This window comes from Danio rerio, chromosome 12, assembly GCF_049306965.1.
Source record: "Danio rerio strain Tuebingen ecotype United States chromosome 12, GRCz12tu, whole genome shotgun sequence".
Taxonomy (NCBI): domain Eukaryota; kingdom Metazoa; phylum Chordata; class Actinopteri; order Cypriniformes; family Danionidae; genus Danio; species Danio rerio.
The window spans coordinates 14,598,940-14,619,738 of record NC_133187.1 but is presented as its reverse complement, the minus strand read 5'-3'; the positions used below and the strand labels follow the sequence as shown (position 1 = coordinate 14,619,738).

At 36.6% G+C, this 20,799-nt stretch overlaps 1 protein-coding gene across 10 annotated transcripts in view; it reads left to right on the top strand.

Moving 5' to 3' along the window:
- Window positions 1-20,799, top strand: part of aclyb (ATP citrate lyase b) — a 157,850-nt gene that overhangs the window by 31,966 nt on the left and 105,085 nt on the right. For 3 of the 10 annotated variants that reach the window (XR_012387883.1, XM_001334159.6, XM_073918303.1), the window contains exons 9-14: window positions 1,505-1,641; window positions 6,261-6,322; window positions 6,431-6,548; window positions 8,381-8,535; window positions 9,579-9,669; window positions 13,350-13,409. Coding sequence is in view for 7 of the 10 variants with exons in the window: in XM_001334159.6 (XP_001334195.4) it covers window positions 1,505-1,641; window positions 6,261-6,322; window positions 6,431-6,548; window positions 8,381-8,535; window positions 9,579-9,669; window positions 13,350-13,409 (623 nt within the window). In the remaining 3 variants the exon portion in view is untranslated. The remainder of the gene's footprint in view (window positions 1-1,504; window positions 1,642-6,260; window positions 6,323-6,430; window positions 6,549-8,380; window positions 8,536-9,578; window positions 9,670-13,349; window positions 13,410-20,799) is intronic. The other 7 variants (XM_073918299.1, XM_009306539.2, XM_073918304.1 and 4 more) reach the window with 5 other exon arrangements.

The following is a 20,799-nucleotide window of genomic DNA, read 5'->3' as shown; positions in this document are numbered from 1 at the left end:
TTATTATTAAAACAATTTACCTGATTACTAGCCCTAAATTGCTCCAGTTCCAACTTTTTAAAAATGTATTGCAAGAACCATTATTCAAATCAGTTTTTTTATTTTGAAAAAAAAAAAAAACATGAGGCCCACATTAAATAATGCTTGTTGTATTGTCTTCAATGAAATACAAGACAAAGTAAATTTTGAAATTACTACTTGCTTTTTTATTAGTGTTTTCCATACTGTCCCAACTTTTTTTAATTTGGCCATAGTTAACATAAGATGAGTGTGGGTATTTTATAGTATAGAAAGGCATAATAAAACATGAATGAATTTTAAAGGAGTTTCAGAATTAACTTCCCATTGCCATTACAACAAAAACAGAGCAAACACTCCCGGTCACTGTAAATTAGTTACAATGAAGTGAGTTCTTTGACTGTCCCCACCCTCATTAAAAGATAAATACTGATTGATCAGAATTAGAACATGCTGTGATTGGTTTGCTGAACATGATCTAAATCTGGCCAAATCAGATGGTGCGTTGAGTGTTTGTGGGTTTTATGCATCTTGACAGATTTCCCAAAAGTTTTAAAATACACGTGTTCAGAAATCCACAACAGGGCAGGAAGAGATCCACCAATATGAACTAAGCAATTCACAAATAATGCCAGAAAAACTTATGTTTGTGGCAAAAGAAAACATACAGTTGAAGTCAGAATAATTTGCCATTCTGTTTAATTTTTTTCCCAATTTCTGTTTAATGGAGAGAAGATTTTTAAACTCGTTTTTAAACATAATAGTTTTAATAACTTATTATTAATAACTGATTTATTTTATCTTTGCCATGATGACAGTAAATAATATTGTACTAGATCTTTTTCAAGATACTTCTATACAGCTTAAAGTGACATTTAAAGGCTTAACTAGGTTAATAAGGTTAACTAGGCAGGTTAATAATTAGGCAAGTCATTGTATAATGATGATTTGTTCTGTAGACAATCGAAAAAAAAATTGCTTAAAGGGGCTAATAATTTTGTCCCTAAAATGGTTTTGAAAAAATTTTAAACTGCTTTTATTCTCGCCAAAATAAAAAAATAAAGCTTTCTCCAGAAGAAAAAATGTTATCAGACATACTGTGAAAATTCCCTTGCTCTGTTTGTCATCGTTTAGGAAATATTCAAAAAGGAAAAAAAAAACTCAAAGGAGGGCTATTAATTCTGACTTCAACTGTATGTAGATATTTTTTTTTTAAAGTCTTATTTAAATTTTTTTTTTGTTAATGTAATTTATTTTTTGTGAAAACTCCTTCATACATCTCATCTCATTCTGTTTATTTATGAATATGTTTATTTTTGTAAACTGGTCAATCTTTATTTGTTTAATCATAATGTATTTATTTCAAATACTAGCACAAAACCACAAAATCATCTAATTTTGTGAACTGATTTAATTTTCATACTACGTTGATCTGCGAACATAAACAGAACAGATAACAAACGTGACCTCGTTATATTTGTTTTAGTGACACTATATGTGATCTGGGTGGAGTAGATGAGTTGGCCAACTATGGTGAATACTCTGGATCTCCCAGCGAGCAGCAGATGTATGATTATGCCAAGACTATCCTTTTACTTATGACCCGAGAAAAACACTCTGATGGTAAGATTAATTCTTTTATATTCTAGACTGTCACATCATATTACAAATATACATAGAATATAAACCAGAAGTTTACATGCAGTCTAAATGAGGAACATAACCATTTTTTTTATCAATTTATAAACAGTCAAAAGTTTTCATACATTTTCTTGTTTTTTTTTTTCTTTTTTTTAGCTTTGCTTTTAAACTGTGTTATTTTAATTAAACTTTGGTCAAATGTTTTGGATATGCTTCCACAAGCTTCTCACAATAGTTTGAAGTAATTTTGGCCCTTACCTCCTGACAGAATTGGTTTAAGTCAGTTTTGTGGGCTGTCTTGCCCACACAAGTTTTTTCAACTATGCTCACAAATTTTCTATAGGATTGAGATCAGGGCTTTGTGGTGGCCACTACAAAAGATTCACTCTGTTGTCCTTAAAGCACGTTTTAACTAATTTGGCAGTATACTTACTGCCAAATAATGGTCTGTTTGGAAGACTCATTTGGGGCCAAGTTTTAATTTCCTGGCTGATGTCTTGAGATGTCTTCATTATTTTTATATAATGTTCTTTCTTCATGATGCCATCTATGCTGTGAAGTGGACCAGTCGCTCCGGCAACAAAAGCCACAACATAATGCTGCCGCCCACAACATAATGCTGCCGCCCTCATACTTCACAGTTGGGATGGTGTTCCTAGGCTTGTAAGCTTTCCACTTTGTCCTCCAAATGTAACACTGGTCATTATGGACAAACAGTATAATCTTAGTTCCATCAGACCACAGAACATGTCTCCCAGTGTAATTTTGCAAATTGTAATCTGGCTTTTTTGTTGATTCTGGCTTGTTGGTTTTCCCATGTTTTTACACAAGGAAGCAGTGTGTTTGAGGTTTTCCTTAAATACTAATCTACAGTTGTGCCTTCAGTTAACTCAAATGTTGTCAATTAGCCAATCAGAAACTTCCAAAACCTTGACACCATCATCTGAGCTTTTTCAGAGGCATAATAATTGTATTGTATGTAAACAATTTCTTTAAAAATATCTCATTATTATGCTATTGAGCATAACAGAAACAAATTTGATGATCTTAACTTACCTAAAAGAGAAAAAGTTTAGTCACATTAACATCTGACTTTTTTAAATGGTGCATTTTTATACAGTGTATGTAAACTTCTGGTTTTAACTGTATATAAAACCCCAAATCAGAAAATTTTAGGACTGTATAGAAATCGCAATTAAAAAAGAAAAAAAATGATTTCTAAATTTACTTTGACCTGTGTTTCTTTGCAGACAATACAACAATGCATCATTTCATGTGTTACTCATGATTTTTTATTCTTTTTTTAAATACGGATTCCAATTTTGGTTTTGGCAACACATTTTAAGAAAAGTAAACAGAACAGTAAAGGATTTACCTCTTTGTATTGTTGCCATTCCTTTTCACAACAATTAAAATATGTTTAGGGACTGATGACGCCAAACGATGGAGTGTTTCTGGTGTAATTTTGTCCCATTCCTCCTGCAAACAAGTCTTAAGGTGGGCAACAGTACGGTGTCTTCGTTGTCACGTTTTGCAATTCTAAATGCACCACACATTCTCTTTTGGAGTCTGATTGGGACTGCAGGCAGGCCAGTGAAGTATATTTACATTTAGTCATTTAGCAGACGCTTTTATCCAAAGTATATGTATACCCTTCCTCCATAATAAGCACTTTGTAATGTGTGCAGAATGTGGTTTTGCATTGGCTTGTTTAAATATGCATGGGCGTCCCTGGAAATAAAGGCTGCATATTTTGCTCAAAAATTCCTGTAAATTTCAGCATTAAAGGTACCATTACAGAAGTGCAGGTTACTTTTGTCAAGGGCATTGACACAACCCCATACCATGACAGAATCTGGGTTTTTTGACTTGTTGCTGGTAACAGTCTAGACAGTTCTTTCCTTCATTGGTCCAGAGCACATGGTATCCATTTCTCCCAAAAAATACTGTGTGATTGTCCATCCCAGATACCTGCAAGCCCAGGAAAGTCAACGTGCTTCTAGCACTTTTGGCACTGTAAAATATTTACTGCCATTTGTGGATGTACTGTAACTACATATTGTGGTACTTGTAAAAATTACATATTTCATGCTTTGTTTACTCTCCACAAATAAACAGGTAGCACATCATAATAATAATATAGATTAACTTGCACGCATATCCACATTAATAATCTGTGACATTATACTGTAGATTAAAGTGCTCGCATATCTACACCATTATTACTGTAGTAAATTAGCTCAAGGTTATTCTTCCTGCGCCTTTCCCGCCGTTATAATTTTGCGAGTTATGATTTAGATTTCAATGCTGGTGTACCTTCTGAAACATTATATAGCGGAATAGCTTAGCGGGAGGAAGATTCATTTGAACGGGGCTTCAAATGAATCGACTCTTTTGATCCGATCAAACGAATCGTTCAGCGATGCTATCAACATAAAATTTGAGCAGGGTAGCAAGATCAAAGTTCAAGACATTAGATTCATTAATATACACAGGCACCTTTCTTTATACAAAATTAAACTTTATTGACTAATCTAACAGAAACTAACACCTAACACAAATACACATTCATACAAGCATAGGCAAAAGTAACAAATGTGAAGAGGTTGAGAAGATGTAATGATGGGAGAACCTCTGAGTTTGTAAGAACAAACCAAGCAACCTAACGTAATCAAATTCAATATAACCCTTCTATTGTCTCTTTAGGGTTGAATTTTAGTTCACACCAGTTAAGATGTGGGTAGAAAGGTGATACTTGCGGTCTGTTCGTGATGTCCGAGCTCCCGTTTTTGAGCATGTGGTTGATTTTGCTCTTTAAATTTTATGCAAATCGGGACAGAAATGTTAAAGTCTCCTAAAACGTTAATATGTTGCACTCATATTAAAATAAAATGTCAACGATCGATTTGTACAGCAAGTAAGCTTTTCAAAAAGTCCAAACTTGAACAGTATAAGAGGATGTTTAGCCTAGGTACAGTTAAACATTATATGCAAGGGTATTAAAACCAAAAATATTAATACAAGAGAAAGGGAAACTTTGCAAAACATATGATTAAACATAAAGAGAGTAAACTTTATATGAAAACTTCAGTGTTAAACAAGCAGTTTAAAGAGTCGTTCTAAGTCGTTCCTGTGTTTAATGCCACATGGCACATTCCTTTGGGTCGTAAATACCTTGGAATCAGGTTTCGAGCCTTCTCTGGGCAAAGTTGGCTGGTTGTGGAATAAAATGCAAAATATTTATGTGTCTGGTCGGCCATATTCGTTACATACTTAACAAAGGTTTACCAAAGTTGTCCTGAGCACATGTGGTGATATCGCTTATAGATGAATAGCGATTCTTGATGCAGTGCTGCCTGAGGGATTGGAGATCATGGTAATTCAGCTTAGGCTTGTGCTTTACACACTGAAATTCCTCCAGATTCCTTAAATTGTTTAATTATACGTACTGTTGAAGATGAAATATCCAAATGTCTTCCTATCTTTCTTTGAGGGACATTGTTTTTAAACGTTTCAATAATTTTCTCACGTATTTGTTGTCAAATTGGTGATCCTCAGCCCATCTGTGCTCCTAAAATACCTTTTTTGGATGCTATTTTTGTACTAAATCATAATCACTTGTTGACATTACCTGGTTCAAATTACATCATTATTTGACCAATTTAACTGAATACTAGCCCTAAATTGCTCCAGTCCTAACGTTTTTTGAAAAGTGTTGCAAGAACCAAAATTGGAAAAAGTTTTTATTTTGAAAAAATTAAACAATGAGGAACGCATTAAATAATGTTCATTACATTGTCTGCAATGTACAAGTCAAAGTACATTAAGTAATCAGTACTTTCTTTACCATACTGGCCCAACTTTTTTTGATTTGGGGTTGTATTTTTCTCACACATTGGAGTAAAGACTTCATAAGTAAATATGATTAAAAATGATAGCCTTAAAAATATAGAAATATCAGAGATGTAAAAATCTGTAATCTGTAAAAATTCTTATCTTCTTAAAGGTATAGTTCATCCAGAAATTAAAATTTACTCCCACTTTACACCTTTACTCTAAACTTTACAGCTTTATGAGGTTTATGTTTCTTTATTCTCTTAAACACAAAAGAAGATATTTTTGAAGAAAGCTGAAAACCTGTAACTATTGTAACTACTGTTCTAACGGAAAAACAGTTACTATAGATAACAATGTTTATGGATTTCCATCTTTCTTCAAAATATCTTCCTTTGTGTTTAACAGAAGAAAAAAGTCGGGTGAGTAAATGATGACAGAATTATCATTTTTGGGTGAACTATTCCTTTAATGAGAAATCCTCTGAATTTCAGGAGTTGGTTTAATTTTTAGGTATGATGGGTATCACCAGGTAGAAGCAAAAATAAATGGAGAATAATTAGTTAATATGTTTGTTGGACTCTCTGAATTGTTGGCTAAGAAGGATTATTTGTTGTTGCTAATGTTGTCTGGATTATTTTGAATTCAATTTTTACAAATTTCTCTTCCTGACAAACTAATTCATAATCTTGAATTGACTTTGCAAGTTATTATATTCAGGGAGTAATAGTGCTGAATTTTACTCCAGTTCAATCTTTTCTCTACAGGAAAGGTGTTGATCATTGGTGGCAGTATTGCTAACTTCACAAATGTAGCAGCAACTTTTAAGGTTAGACTATACGGCTTGTTCTAGATATTGATAGAGTATTGACATATTCACAAGTTTTATAGCACATCATTTTTCTTTACACCATGTTTGCTTCATCAAACTCATCAGGGTATTGTGAGAGCTATCAAAGACTACCAGGAGCCTCTAAAAGAACATGAGGTTACCATCTTTGTGCGACGAGGAGGTCCAAACTACCAGGAAGGATTGAGAGTGATGGGGGAAGTTGGTAAGTATTTTTGTTTCAAGTTTTTTTCAGTGCACATTAAAATGATATTTTGATAATAAATTTAGTTTAATGAAAAAATGCTCAATGCAGTGCACACACTTCAATCTAAATGTGTGCTCAGCTAAATAACAAATATTCATAAGGGATGCAACACCAAAGCTCACCATCAGTAGAGCTGGCATGCTCAAAACGTCACATGCTTTGTGATAGCTTTTTTAGGTTAACAAATTAATATTTATAGAGCTTTGGTTTTGCCACCTTTATTTAATTTATTTTAAACACTTTTCTTTAACCCACACCATATCACATTCAGTATATAGGTTGTATGAATATTGACACAAAAACAGCTTATTGATTTTCTTTGGCAATATTGTATCAGGAAAATCGATTATTGCTTGTAATTTGTATGTATCGGTATCAAATTAATAATACTCATTATAATAAATACATTATTATAATCAAAATAATGCTCATATTGCTCAAATTTTTATAAACTTGAACCTACCATCTTTTTCTTATTTGTAGTATTAAATGTGTTCTGCAGTTTGTTTAATTAAAATAAATAAATCAATAAAGACGTATTATTGAAGAAGTGAATAAAATAATTATTTGTTTAATTTAATTGTTACGTGTAATTAACATAATATATAAGGGAGAAACAAAATGTTAATAGAATGTTGATTAGGCTGACGAGTCAACTGGGGGGTGGGGGGTGGTGTCATATGAATTACGGGAGTTTTCTGGGGGAAATAACAAAATGGGAGGGTGGTTGGAGATACAGTACACACTCACCGGCCACATTTATTACATCATTGTCATGTTCAAGAAACCAGTCTGAAATGATTCGCGCTTTATGACATGGTGCATTATCCTGCTGTACCCATCAGAATATGGGTACACTGTGATCATAAAGGTATGGTCATGGTCAGTAACAAAATTCAAGAATCATCAGACCAGGCAACGTTTTTCCAGTCTTCTATTGTAGTCTCAGTTTTCTGTTTTTAGCTAACTAGAGTGGCCCCCGGTGTGGTCTTCTGCTGCTGTAGCCCATCCACCTCAAGGTTTGACGTGTTGTGCATACAGAGATGCTCTTCTGTATACCTCAATTGTAGTGAGTGGTTCCTTTCTGGAAGCAGTCTGGCTATTCTCTTCTGACCTCTGGCACCAACAAGGCATTTGCACCCATAGAAATGCCACTCAATGGATATTTTCTCTTTTTCAGGCCATTCTCTGGAAACCTTAGTGAAGGTTGTGCATAAAAATCCTAGTAGACCAACAGTCTCTGAAATACTCAGACCAGTCCGTCTGGCACCACCAAACATGCCACGTTAATGTTCAAAGTCACTTAAATCACCTTTCTTTCCCATTCTGATGCTCGGTTTGAACTGCAGCAGATCGTCTTGAACGTGTCTACATCACTAAACTCATTGAGTTGCTGCCATGCAATTGGCTGTTTAGAAATTTACGTTAAGAAAGTTGGACATTTGTAAATAATAAACTGGCTGGTGAGTGTGCATATATCAAGGTATATTATATAAGACAACAGTGCTGCACAGATTTGCATGTTTGTGTAATTATAGTGCAGTCTTTGGGATATATTGATATCCAACTGGCAGGTAACACTATTTCTTATTCTTGACAATGATGGTTTTAAATCTCATTTGGCTCAGGGCAAATGTTAAATTTACAACCTGAGTGTATGGTTTTAAGGTATAATTTTCACATGCCGAAAAGGATATGTGTTACTATGCTTGCATGGAAGCAATTACATATCACACACAAATAATCTTATCTAATCTTTTTGTTTCTTTGTTTCCTTTTTGTTGCAATAGGAAAGACTACTGGTATTCCCATTCATGTCTTTGGCACAGAAACACACATGACTGCCATTGTTGGCATGGCACTGGGTCATCGGCCAATTCCCAATCAGCCTCCAGTGGCAGCACACACTGCCAGTTTCCTGTTGAATAGCAGTGCTAGTGCTGCTGTAAGTGTTTTCATATTTAGTCTGTATATTTAGGCCTTTTTTGATCTTTCAACCTAATAGTCTTTAGTTTAATTTTTTCTTTAATTTTTCTAGCTTTCTTTAAAAATAATTTAATTAGTTAATATTTTTAATTAACATTTTAACAGTAAACCTCTTAGCCAGAATGAAAAAAGAAAATCACTGCAATCAATTAAATTTTTAACTATGTAGATGTAAGTGTATAATATAATTCTTTATTTTCTGTGAATTCCTAATGCTGCATTTATACAATATTTATATAGATTATCGTCTACATTTACACTCATATTTTAGAAAATCTAAATTAATGAGATTGTTTTTACAAATACTGTAAAATACATTTAATTAGTGGATCAGATGTTTCTATCACTCAGAATGACCCTTCATTTACAATTTTGTTGACCAAAAATGCTTCCCTCTATGTATTAACAGAACATTAATCATTTTATATGAGAGGTATCATCCTGTATTTCACAAACCTATATTTCATGAAAGAAATGAAGAGATTGAACAAAAAGTCTGCATTTACCATAAAAATTATTTGTAGTCAAATATAGATTTTTTGTAAAAGAATAACTCAAATAAGCATTTTAGAATGTGGAATTGTTCTCATTTCTTAACTTTTTTTATCAGTTAAGTGATATTGAGGAATTCTATTAAGGTAGCAGAGTGTATATAAACATGAAGGGTGACAAAGAAAAAACTATACAGCGTGATTTAATCTTCTATTATTTTCTATTATTTGTGGTAAACTTTTTTGACCCTGTTCACACCTGTTTACAATGTTATCCACTTTTGATCAGATCAATGAAAACACATCCTAATACCAGATGCAAACAGCATCAACTTAAAGTAACTTATAAAAGGATAAGTGGTCAGATGCTGTCATTATTTTGGTGTGTAAGTCTTTCCAGTAGACATACTGTATTTGCAATTCAGTTAAACAGACAGAATACAGTCATTTTCAAAGTGACCTATGTTTGAGCAGTGCTTCAAAAGTAAACTATTCCTTTTTGTTTTTTCAGACACCACCAATAACTAGAAATACTTCATTGTCTGAACACAACACCTGTAGTGTCACAGATGCCATCACACCCACAACAGGTGCTCCACCAGGTATTTAAAGCTCAGTTGATGTATAAAACCACCAAAGCAACTTCATTTTCACTCGTTGCAACATAGGCTCATTCTGAAAACATAGTCCTACAGTATATACGTTTCTGGAGACCGCAAATTATGTAGCCAAATGTATGGCTGCATTTCGTTTTATTAAACAAACGCTAAAGGGCAGTATGACACCATTCCTTTTTGCACTTACCAGCTGACAGCTTACTTTCGTATGATAAATGAGTATTAGGGTGAGACTGTGGTAAAATCTGAAAACGTGGTAAAAATTAGACGAGGTCATTTTCTGGATTGCTTTTGAAAGTTGTTGGTTGGGTTTAGGCAAGTGGGTGGGCGGGTCAATTAATAAAATTGGTGGGGTTTGGGGAAGGAGAAGGGTGGGGCAGTCGATTAGTCAGTCAGTTAGTCAATCAGTCAAACAGTCAGTCAACAGCAGCCTCTAATGGGTTTATGCGAGAACAGCAAGGGCGAATGGCACTCGCAAGAGATATTTGAGATCTTAAAAAGTGTACACAGCGGCCTCTAGTGGATACGCGAAAACAAACACTGCAAAATAAGTACCTCCTGGGATGTATTTCACGGTCTCCAGAAATGTATATAGGGGTACGTTTTCAGAATGAGCCTGGGTTGCCTTCACCAGTTACTTTGCATTAATTTTGAATTTTGCATTTATTCTTTAACTGTAGTTCAGTTATAGGTGGGCTTAGTAAAATGTGTAAGCTTAACTGCATAAATAAGCATAGATTAATCATACATAATTAAGATTTGAGGTTTTATTATTATTATTTATAGGCAAGCCTAAATAACTTTATCATTGGACAAATCAGTGCAGTCAAATCATATTTTAAGAAAGCTATATTTCTACAGACTCCCCACTGTATGTAATAACACATCACACTCTCCAGGATCTTTTTGTAAAAGGCGGTCTAATGTTCTACATGTAAAGCATGTAAAAATAGCATTTTTATTATGGCTCAGTTTAGTGCAACTCTGCAGAGTTTCTTTCATTTGTGGTCAGATTTTGGTCTTTTTCATTTTTGAACAACAAAATATTTCCATTCATCCAGTCTATTACTGGGATGAGATCAACTATCAACTTTTACTGAAAGATTAAATTGTTTATGCCAGTGTGCTGTGTAAATAGATAAAATGTATATTTGAAATACAAAGCTATGTCAGTTAATAAAAAACAGGATAACACTTTATAATACCTACACATTTTAATCATTTATTGAGCATTAGCAAATGTTGAATTAATTATTTGTTAGGCATTAACTCTACATTAATATGATTTAGTAAGCAGTTTTTAACTGCAGCTACAAATGTTGCATTCTTGACTTATACATATTTATAATGATAAACATTATTTACAATTTAAACATCATTATTTACTAACCATTTGTATTTAAGAGTAGTTGGTGGTTTAAGATAATTCAGAATGAGTAAGTAAATGACTAACTATTCAAATCAACATTTATAAATGTTATTATTTAGGGCAGGCATATAGTAATGATTTCTATGTATGTTAGTAAATGCTTTATTAACTGCATGCAGTTTTGTGTTACCAAAAAGAAATCAACAAATAATCAATCTTGTTTAACTTTACATTATGAAATATTATGTACTTTATAGATTCATGTCAACTGTAAATACGTCACTGTAAAGTGTTTACCATTTTAAGTACAGTAAACATCAGTATGGCAGCTGTTTATGAATCAATCACTTGAGTTTAAGTAAGGTAAAATGTAAATCCAACTGGTTGCTTTGACAGACTAAATCCTCACAGGGTTTCATATAATTTCACTTGCCATTATATGGTTCTTGACACATTGTTGAATATTTAAAGACAGCATTTTGATTTGAGCTAAAATATTTTATTAGCTCTATTGGAGCAACACTTACACAAAGAAAACAAAAACTCCTTTTATAATCACTGAAACAGTAAAATGAGTGTAATATCTGCATAGTATCTGCACTCTATTTATAATTAATGAATTTGTGAGGGTTTACTAATAATCACTCCTTTACTAAAAACACTCCTTTAAAGTATCATACCAAGAATGATTATTCCCCATGAATCCTATGTTTATTATCTTAAAATCCATTACTGTATACAAAACTTTTGTTCCTGCACCAAAATGAACACTTAAATACAAACACACACAATCACTACACTGAAGGCATTTGGTTTCATTTTAAAATAGTGGTGTAAAATGGCAGCTGTTACGTTTGTATAAATGCACACTGCTCATTAGTGCTGGTTTAAAAACAATTAACAGCTTTTTTTAAGGCACTAAAACATTTACTTACTCCAACTTTAAAGGGTCACGAAACACCAAAACAAATTTTTTGAAATGTTGACTGTCATATATGTGCTCCACGCTGCTATAAACCCTATTAGGACACGTTTCACAAAAAAATGAAAATTGTTTGTTTTTGCGTAATGTTGAGCAAATTCGTTCTTCTGGTTTGAAATGAATTTTTGAAGCTGCGTCACGGCTATTAGATCCTTGCGTGTAATCCAGCATGGAGACTGGATGTCTGTAGCGGCCTGTACATCGTGACGTCTCAGAGTGTGCAGCATTAATTCATGACAAAGACTTACAGGTAGCCCGCTCTATTGTGAATGTGCAACTTCATTAATATGCATGCTCGCCTCGAAGACTGTTTGTACCTGTTACAGTGTTTAGACGGCAGAGAGACTCCATTTTTGTTGCCAAAACAAGTGCAGGAATAAGAATTTTTTGGCGACATGGTCATCAGTGTTTTGTTTATAAATGTGCTGCGAAAGTTTTGTTTTATTTCTCCTCTATGAAAGTGCAGCTGAACTTGCGTGTGAATTTCAATGCATGCGACACGCGACAGAAATAAGTTCGTAAGGAAAATTTTTTACCAGAAAGCTTTTCGCATCTGTAAATGGTGAAACCCGGATTTGCCGCTTGTCTCCTTTTAAAAAAAGACACGGTTCCAGTTTGTGTTAATTGTCAAGTCTCTACTGATTTGGTATGTGTATGCGATCAGTGTTCTTTGTTTTTTTATTCAGATGGCAAAGTTAGTTAGTATCGTAAGCAGTACTCTTTCAGTTTTTAAAGACATACCTTAGTCAAAATTACGTTGTTACCAAGTTTACAGTGCGTTAATATCACTGCTGCTCTCCGAGTGTAAACATGGAATCACCTTAATCACACTATTACTGTCGTGTAGAATTTTCCAAATTTTGTGACAGGATGGTCTATACACACACTGCTTTCTTACGCTACCTACAGAGGTCATCTAAGTTACCGAGAAATGTGTAGTTTTTTTTCTCCAAGTGAAAGTGCCAAACTGCAGTTAAAGTCGACAAATTAAGAGTTTGGCAAATAATTTAATTACTGATTTCTATGTAAAGACAGTCACTGTGTTTCTACCCTGTGTCTGTGTTTGCTTTGCCTCTGTGGAAATCAGCGCGTGCCCAAACAGAAACTACCATTTTTATGCAAAACTTTCCTGACTTTTTTCAAACTAGAGATGTGAAAACACCCTGCCAAGACGGGGGTTTCCTGGCCCTTTAAGATTTATATTTATCTTTGTTTTTTACTCTTTTTGTTCTATAACATTTTTTATTTTAATTTCAATTTAATTTTCTTTCTATTTATGCTATCATGTTTTCTTTCTCTGTTAATTATCTTAAGTAGTTTCCACTCATTGCCATTCATGGTCTGGTAAAGTCATGTTAAATGCAGCAGTAAAAGGTAAGAATTCAGGGTGATCAACATTTTGGTTCTTTGCACAGTGTCTTATCATGGCATGGCAGTGATTTTTTGTGAACTATGCAATAGCTACTTCTGATCCTCTGATTTTATTCTTAAATATTGCTGAAATTCAGAATGAAAGAAGTGTGTAATGTTTAATGTGTGTTACTACTCTTGAATGTGCTTATATGGTCTAATTGCCAAATTGGATCTGGTACGTAAGTGAAACAGTGTTTTTTACACTAGGTGAATCTGTTGTAGCCCAAATCCATTTTCAGTTGTTGCTGGCTGCCACTGCAATATTGTGCCTGGATTTAAACTCACCTACACCTCTATAACCTGTTGTGTGTATTTTTGCATTCATCACAATAACAAAGAGTTTGATGTCACATGACTGTCATCCCTGCTTGTCTCTCATGAAACTAATATTCTGTTTAAAATAAATTGCCACAGTAAAGACCCTTTTAAAGATTATTCACACAGAATAAGTTTTTCTCTCACTGTACTTTTTTGTTGTTTTAATTTTTGTATTTATCTAAGCAAACACTCACTAGACAGACAAAATTGCAGTGCATTACTTTAAGAACAATAAGATACAGTTCAAAACTATTCTGCACTCCTCACAACTAATAAACGAATATTGTAATGGTGAAGAGGAATATTGTGTGAATCACTTTAAAAAAAAAAAAACTATTTAGTTAGTAAATAAGGGAAAGAAAACATATAGCTGGTTAGATTAAGATAGGCTATTCCATAAAACACCTAACAGGCTAAGAATCTTTTTGCTAATAGCCCTTGTGTTTCCCTTTTAAATGTAAGGCTGTTGCATAAATAATAAAGTTTTAATTAATAAGTGACATTTCTCTGCACCGTCCTCTTTGATGTTTTGATAACGCATAATAATCTTTACACCATATTAAAGACACAGCAGCCAGTAAAGGTTGTTGAGAGTTTTTGTCAAGCTTAAAAGGTGTGTTTGTGCCATATGTGCACGTTAAAACTTAAAAGCTTGTAAGTGAGTGTGAGGCCGGGCATAAGAGTGCTCGCTTGACAGCTCTGTTGATGCCGCGAGCGGCTTCTTTTTAATTTATCTTGGAGATAATACAAAATATGAATACAACAGAAAGACATAACACTTTACAAATTACTTGTCTACTTTCATAGGCTCAACACAACAATGCTGTGATGGCCAGTGTGGTGGCCACACATTGAGAGTGAGGCATGCACGCACACACACACACACACACACACACACACACACACGTTATACTTATTCATTTAAGATTATTTATTGGTTACAGTTCAGTTATTGTGTTTATACATTTTCGTTTCATTCATATCTGATTTAAATAAGACTCATACACTTTCAGTTTCTCATTACCTTTCTTTATTATTCACAGTACATTTATTACTATTTTGGGTGCACACAAAATCAGTTATCTGTACTGTATGTTTTGTTAATTTAGTTTTCTTTTGAGTTTAAGTTACCGTGCTGCAGTGCCGACGAGGAACAGTTTCCGGGTGTGGTCCGCCCAAGTAAAGGTCCGACGTGCCGCGAGATGCCGTCTTTTGGTTCCGCCTGCCGATACCATTGGCTTAATGGCTTGGAGGGAGAGCTCATGTTTAGTTTAGGTTCAATAATGATTTGCAATGTTTGTTTATTCAGATTTATATTTAGTTTTGCCTTATTTATAATTTCTTTAACTTCTATTTAGATTTGTATTTAAATGTTTGGCTTAGTTTATTGTATTTGTAAATTGTTTGTTTTTGTCTCCCCCTTCTTGTTTAATGTGGACTAGTCCCTGTGCTATAAATGTGGTCTGTCTTGTCATTTCATGGAGTTCTGTTTTTGGTTTAGACATGATTTGTTTGGTTTGAACTCAGTTTGTTTTCCTTGTTTAGTTTATTGTTCTTTCAATTGATTTAATTATTTAATTAATTTATTTTTGAACTTTTTGTAAACCTTTTTGACTTTATTAAAAATAATTATTTTTGAAAATCTTCTTTTTTGTATGCCCCTTACTGTACGTGCTGGCTCGGTCCCTCACAAGTGGTGTCAGAAGTGGGATTTTGCCAGTAGGGGGCAGAGTTTTTTTTTCCTTGGTGAACTTTCTGGGCCATGAACCGAGGAGGACGAAGAGGAGCCCCAAAGGCTGTTTCAGTGGAGCAACTGGATGAAGTTGCACAAGAGCTGGGGGATAAAGAATTACAGGAGGTGAGAGAATTTGATGTGGAGACTGAATGCACAGAACCAACAATAGCTGACTTGACAGGCTTGTTGAGAGCTCACATGGCAAAAATGGAGGCTCAGGAAGCACAAAGGATTGCAGAGCTGGCCCAGCAGGAACGCCGATTCAAAGCTCTCCATCATCAGTTTGGGCTGTTGCAGCTGGAGGTGCAGGCCCGCACAACTACTGTTCCAAATACATTGGTAACATCTCATGATGATTTGGATCACCCAGATGAGGGTGCTGGTCCAAGTAGGCCATTATCTCAGTCAAGTACCTGTCGGAGAGAGGGAGCTGAAGCCCGTGATACAGGTCAGTGCCCACTCAAAGAGCCTAAATTGGAAAAGTTGTCTGATGGTGATGATGTTGAGCATTTCCTAATTACCTTTGAGAGAATGGCAGCAGTTTGCCGATGGCCAAAAGAGGAGTGGGTATTTCATCTGATTCCCCTTCTGACGGGTAAGGCCCGGGCTGCTTATGTTCACATGGATGTTGATGAATCTTTGAATTATGATGAACTTAAATCTGCAGTATTAAGGAAATATGACATCAGTCGAGAAACCTACAGGCAGAGGTTTCGGTCTCTTGAAGTAGAACACCTTGAAAGCCCTAAAGAACTATATGTGAGGTTAAAAGAACTGTATGGGAAATGGATGCAGCCAAAAAGTAAGTCTATTGAAGAAATTGGTGAAGTGATCATTCTTGAACAATACTTGAGAATGTTGTCTCCAGAGCTACAGGTGTGGGTACGAGAACATGATCCACAGTCGGCTTCACAAGCGGCAACACTGGCAGATGTGTTTGTGGCAGCACGTCAGAGAAATCAGTCCTGGTGGTGGAAATCCAGCCGAGATGACCGGAGAGCAAATCCTCCCCAGCCATCTATGAGAAACTTCCCTGGTGCTGGTAAGCCTCCTGGAGGAGGGCCCGCATTTGTCAATGCTCCTAAGAATTATAGGAAAATGCCAATATGTTACCTATGTAATCAAGAAGGTCATACCAAGCCCATGTGCCCTAGAAATGTAATCAAGAATACTCACCTGTGTTATGTGCCCAGGCATCTTGCAAAGCCAGCCCCTAAAGCTGAACGCTCGCCAGCAAGCACCACTGTTGAGATTAATGGAAAGGAAATGATTGCTTTGGTTGATACCGGGAGTGATCAGACTTTGGTACACATGAAGTGCATTTCTCCAGCCCTCCTTCGCTACACCAACCTGAAGGCTGTCCGCTGTGTGCATGGTGACGAAAAGCTGCTACCCACCGCAGAGGTCTATCTGAAGGTGAGAGGTCAGACTTACTACTTGGAGGTCGGTGTAGCTGACAACCTACCTTTCCCTGTAGTCTTGGGGCATGACCTGCCAGTACTGTGGGACTTATTGCAGCCACCATCCACCTGTAACATGGTTGTTACTCGAGCCCAGAGCCATAAGAGAGACGAAAGTAAAGAGTTGCTTGCTACGCTACCATTCTTTGATGCAGAAATCGATGGCTCAACTAAACCTAGGAAATCCAGACGACAGAAACGGTTTGAGAAAATCCAATATAATGCTTCCGTAATGCCTGTTGATAAGTTTGCTGAATTCTCACCCAAATTTAAGCTGCCGGTCAACATTATGCAGATGCAACAAGAGGATGCCAGTCTTGTTCCTTATCTGGAGAGAGCAAAGCAGGAGGATGGAAAAACTGTTGATGGAGAGACAAAGGAAAGATTTTGTATGTACCAGGGTCTACTATATCGTCAGATGGGACAAGTGACACAACTGGTGGTACCACAGTGTGTCCGTGAAGTTATCCTTACTCTGGGTCACTCGATTCCTTGGGCTGGCCACCTGGGGAAACGTAAAACCATCGCCCGGATCAGAAAACACTTCTATTGGCCTGGTCTGAACTCAGAAGTAGCCCAGTACTGTAAAACCTGCCCTGAATGTCAAAAAGTGTCCTCTGACTGCCCAAGGCGGGTCCCTCTCCAACCACTGCCACTCATAGGCACTCCATTCGAAAGACTGGGAATGGACATAGTTGGACCAGTGGAGAAAAGTCGTTCGGGTAACCGATTTATGCTTGTAGTGACTGACTATGCCACTAGGTATCCTGAAGTGTTTCCCTTAAGGTCAGTTAAGGCCAAGTACGTGGCTACCTGTCTAGTGCAACTGTTCTCCAGAGTTGGCTTTCCAAGTGAAATTCTAACCGATCAAGGGACTAATTTTATGTCGAATCTTCTGAAGCAGGTCTATAGGTTGCTGGGCATCAAGAGTTTGAGAACCACTCCTTATCATCCCCAGACAGATGGGTTAACCGAAAGATTTAACCAGACGTTAAAGCAGATGCTACGCAAGTTTGTTGGTGAGTCTGGCACTGATTGGGATCAATGGCTCCCATATCTTCTGTTTGCCTACAGGGAAGTGCCACAAGCCTCCACTGGATTTTCCCCGTTTGAGTTGCTTTATGGTCATGAAGTCAAAGGTCCTTTAGCATTACTCCGAGAAGTTTGGGAGGGAAACCCACAGAGAAATGATGAAACTAATGTGGCATCCTATGTGATTCAGATGAGGGAACGTTTGCAAAAGATGTCTGCACTAGCTCAGTCTCATTTGGCAGAAGCTCAAACACGACAGAAAACCTGGTATGATCAATCCGCTCGGGAGCGGCAGTTTGAGCCCGGTCAGAAGGTACTTGTGATGTTGCCCAGTCATGAAAGTAAGCTGCTTGCAAAATGGCAGGGGCCATATGAAATTAAAAGGAAACTAGGTCCTACCACCTATGAAGTTGCTCTATCTGACCATGCTCATTCTACACGTACTCTGCATATAAATTTGCTTAAAGAATGGTTTCCTCGTCCTCCTGAATCTAGCCACAGCTTGATGATCCGGCAAGTCAAAGAAGAGGATGATTCTGAAGTATTTCTGCCTCAGTCAGCTCTAGGAGATGTGGATCTGAGTCACCTGTCTCCACAGCAACAGCATGAGGTGAGAGAAATTTGTTTACCAGAAGTCTTCTCAGAATACCCTGGCTTTACCACCTTGATTGAACATAATATTGAGTTGAAACCCGATGCTGTAGTTCGAAGAATGAGTTACAGGGTCCCTGAACGTCTCCAAGAAGCGCTGAAAGAGGAGGTGGATCTGATGCTGAGGCTGGGAATTATAGAACCCTCTAAAAGCGAATGGTGCCACCCTGTGGTCCTTGTTCCGAAAAAGGATGGGTCTATAAGGTTTTGTATAGACTTTCGTTACCTCAACTCCGTGACCAAGTTTGATGCTTACCCTACTCCACGAATCAGTGATCTCACTGATCGACTGGGCACCTCAAAGTTTCTAACCACCATTGATCTTTCAAAAGGTTATTGGCAGATTCCGTTGACTCCACAGTCCAGAGAACTCACTGCGTTTAAAACACCCTGGGGCCTATTCCATTTTAAGGTTCTAGCCTTTGGACTGCATGGGGCACCGGCCAGCTTCCAAAGACTAATGGACCAGGTACTGCGAGGACTACCATTTACGGCTGCTTATCTGGATGATATTGTGGTGTACAGTGACACATGGCAGCAACATCTGCAGCATCTCCAGGAAGTTCTGCAACGCCTTCAGGCAGCCGGCCTGACAGTTAACCCTCAAAAGTGTACCATTGCAAAGGCAGAGACAGAGTACTTGGGGTTTGTTATCGGCAAAGGGGTGCTCCGACCCCAGGTGGAGAAGGTACGGGCCATTGAAGAGTGTCCACAGCCACAAACTCGTAAGGAGTTAAGGTCCTTTTTGGGTATGGCTGGGTTTTATCACAGATTTATTCCCAACTTTTCTGGGCGGGCTGCAGTATTGACTGACATGGTTGGTTCAAGGAGTCCCAATCAGCTGAAGTGGACCCAAGAAACTGTTGCAGCTTTCCAAGATCTCAGAAAGGCCTTGAGTAAAGATTCTGTCTTGCATAACCCTGATTTCCACCAACCCTTTGTTTTGCAAACTGATGCTTCAGATCGAGGCCTGGGAGCTGTATTGCTACAGGGCAGCCCTGACACTCGACGCCCAGTGGCCTTCCTGAGTCGAAAGCTCTTCCCCAGGGAAGTTCGCTACTCTATTGTGGAAAAGGAATGCTTGGCTGTGAAGTGGGCCTTGGACTCTTTAAAGTATTATCTGCTAGGCCGGGAGTTTATACTGGAGACTGATCATAAAGCTCTACAATGGCTTCAAGAAATGAAAGATACCAACAGTCGTATTACCCGCTGGTACCTGGCCATGCAGCCCTTCCGGTTTATTATCAGACATGTCCCTGGCAAAGAAAACCTTACGGCTGACTACTTGTCCCGATGTGCCAGTGACATTCCCGAAGGGAGGGAGTATGTGATGGCCAGTGTGGTGGCCACACATTGAGAGTGAGGCATGCACGCACACACACACACACACACACACACACACACGTTATACTTATTCATTTAAGATTATTTATTGGTCACAGTTCAGTTATTGTGTTTATACATTTTCGTTTCATTCATATCTGATTTAAATAAGACTCATACACTTTCAGTTTCTCATTACCTTTCTTTATTATTCACAGTACATTTATTACTATTTTGGGTGCACACAAAATCAGTTATCTGTACTGTATGTTTTGTTAATTTAGTTTTCTTTTGAGTTTAAGTTACCGTGCTGCAGTGCCGACGAGGAACAGTTTCCGGGTGTGGTCCGCCCAAGTAAAGGTCCGACGTGCCGCGAGATGCCGTCTTTTGGTTCCGCCTGCCGATACCATTGGCTTAATGGCTTGGAGGGAGAGCTCATGTTTAGTTTAGGTTCAATAATGATTTGCAATGTTTGTTTATTCAGATTTATATTTAGTTTTGCCTTATTTATAATTTCTTTAACTTCTATTTAGATTTGTATTTAAATGTTTGGCTTAGTTTATTGTATTTGTAAATTGTTTGTTTTTGTCTCCCCCTTCTTGTTTAATGTGGACTAGTCCCTGTGCTATAAATGTGGTCTGTCTTGTCATTTCATGGAGTTCTGTTTTTGGTTTAGACATGATTTGTTTGGTTTGAACTCAGTTTGTTTTCCTTGTTTAGTTTATTGTTCTTTCAATTGATTTAATTATTTAATTAATTTATTTTTGAACTTTTTGTAAACCTTTTTGACTTTATTAAAAATAATTATTTTTGAAAATCTTCTTTTTTGTAT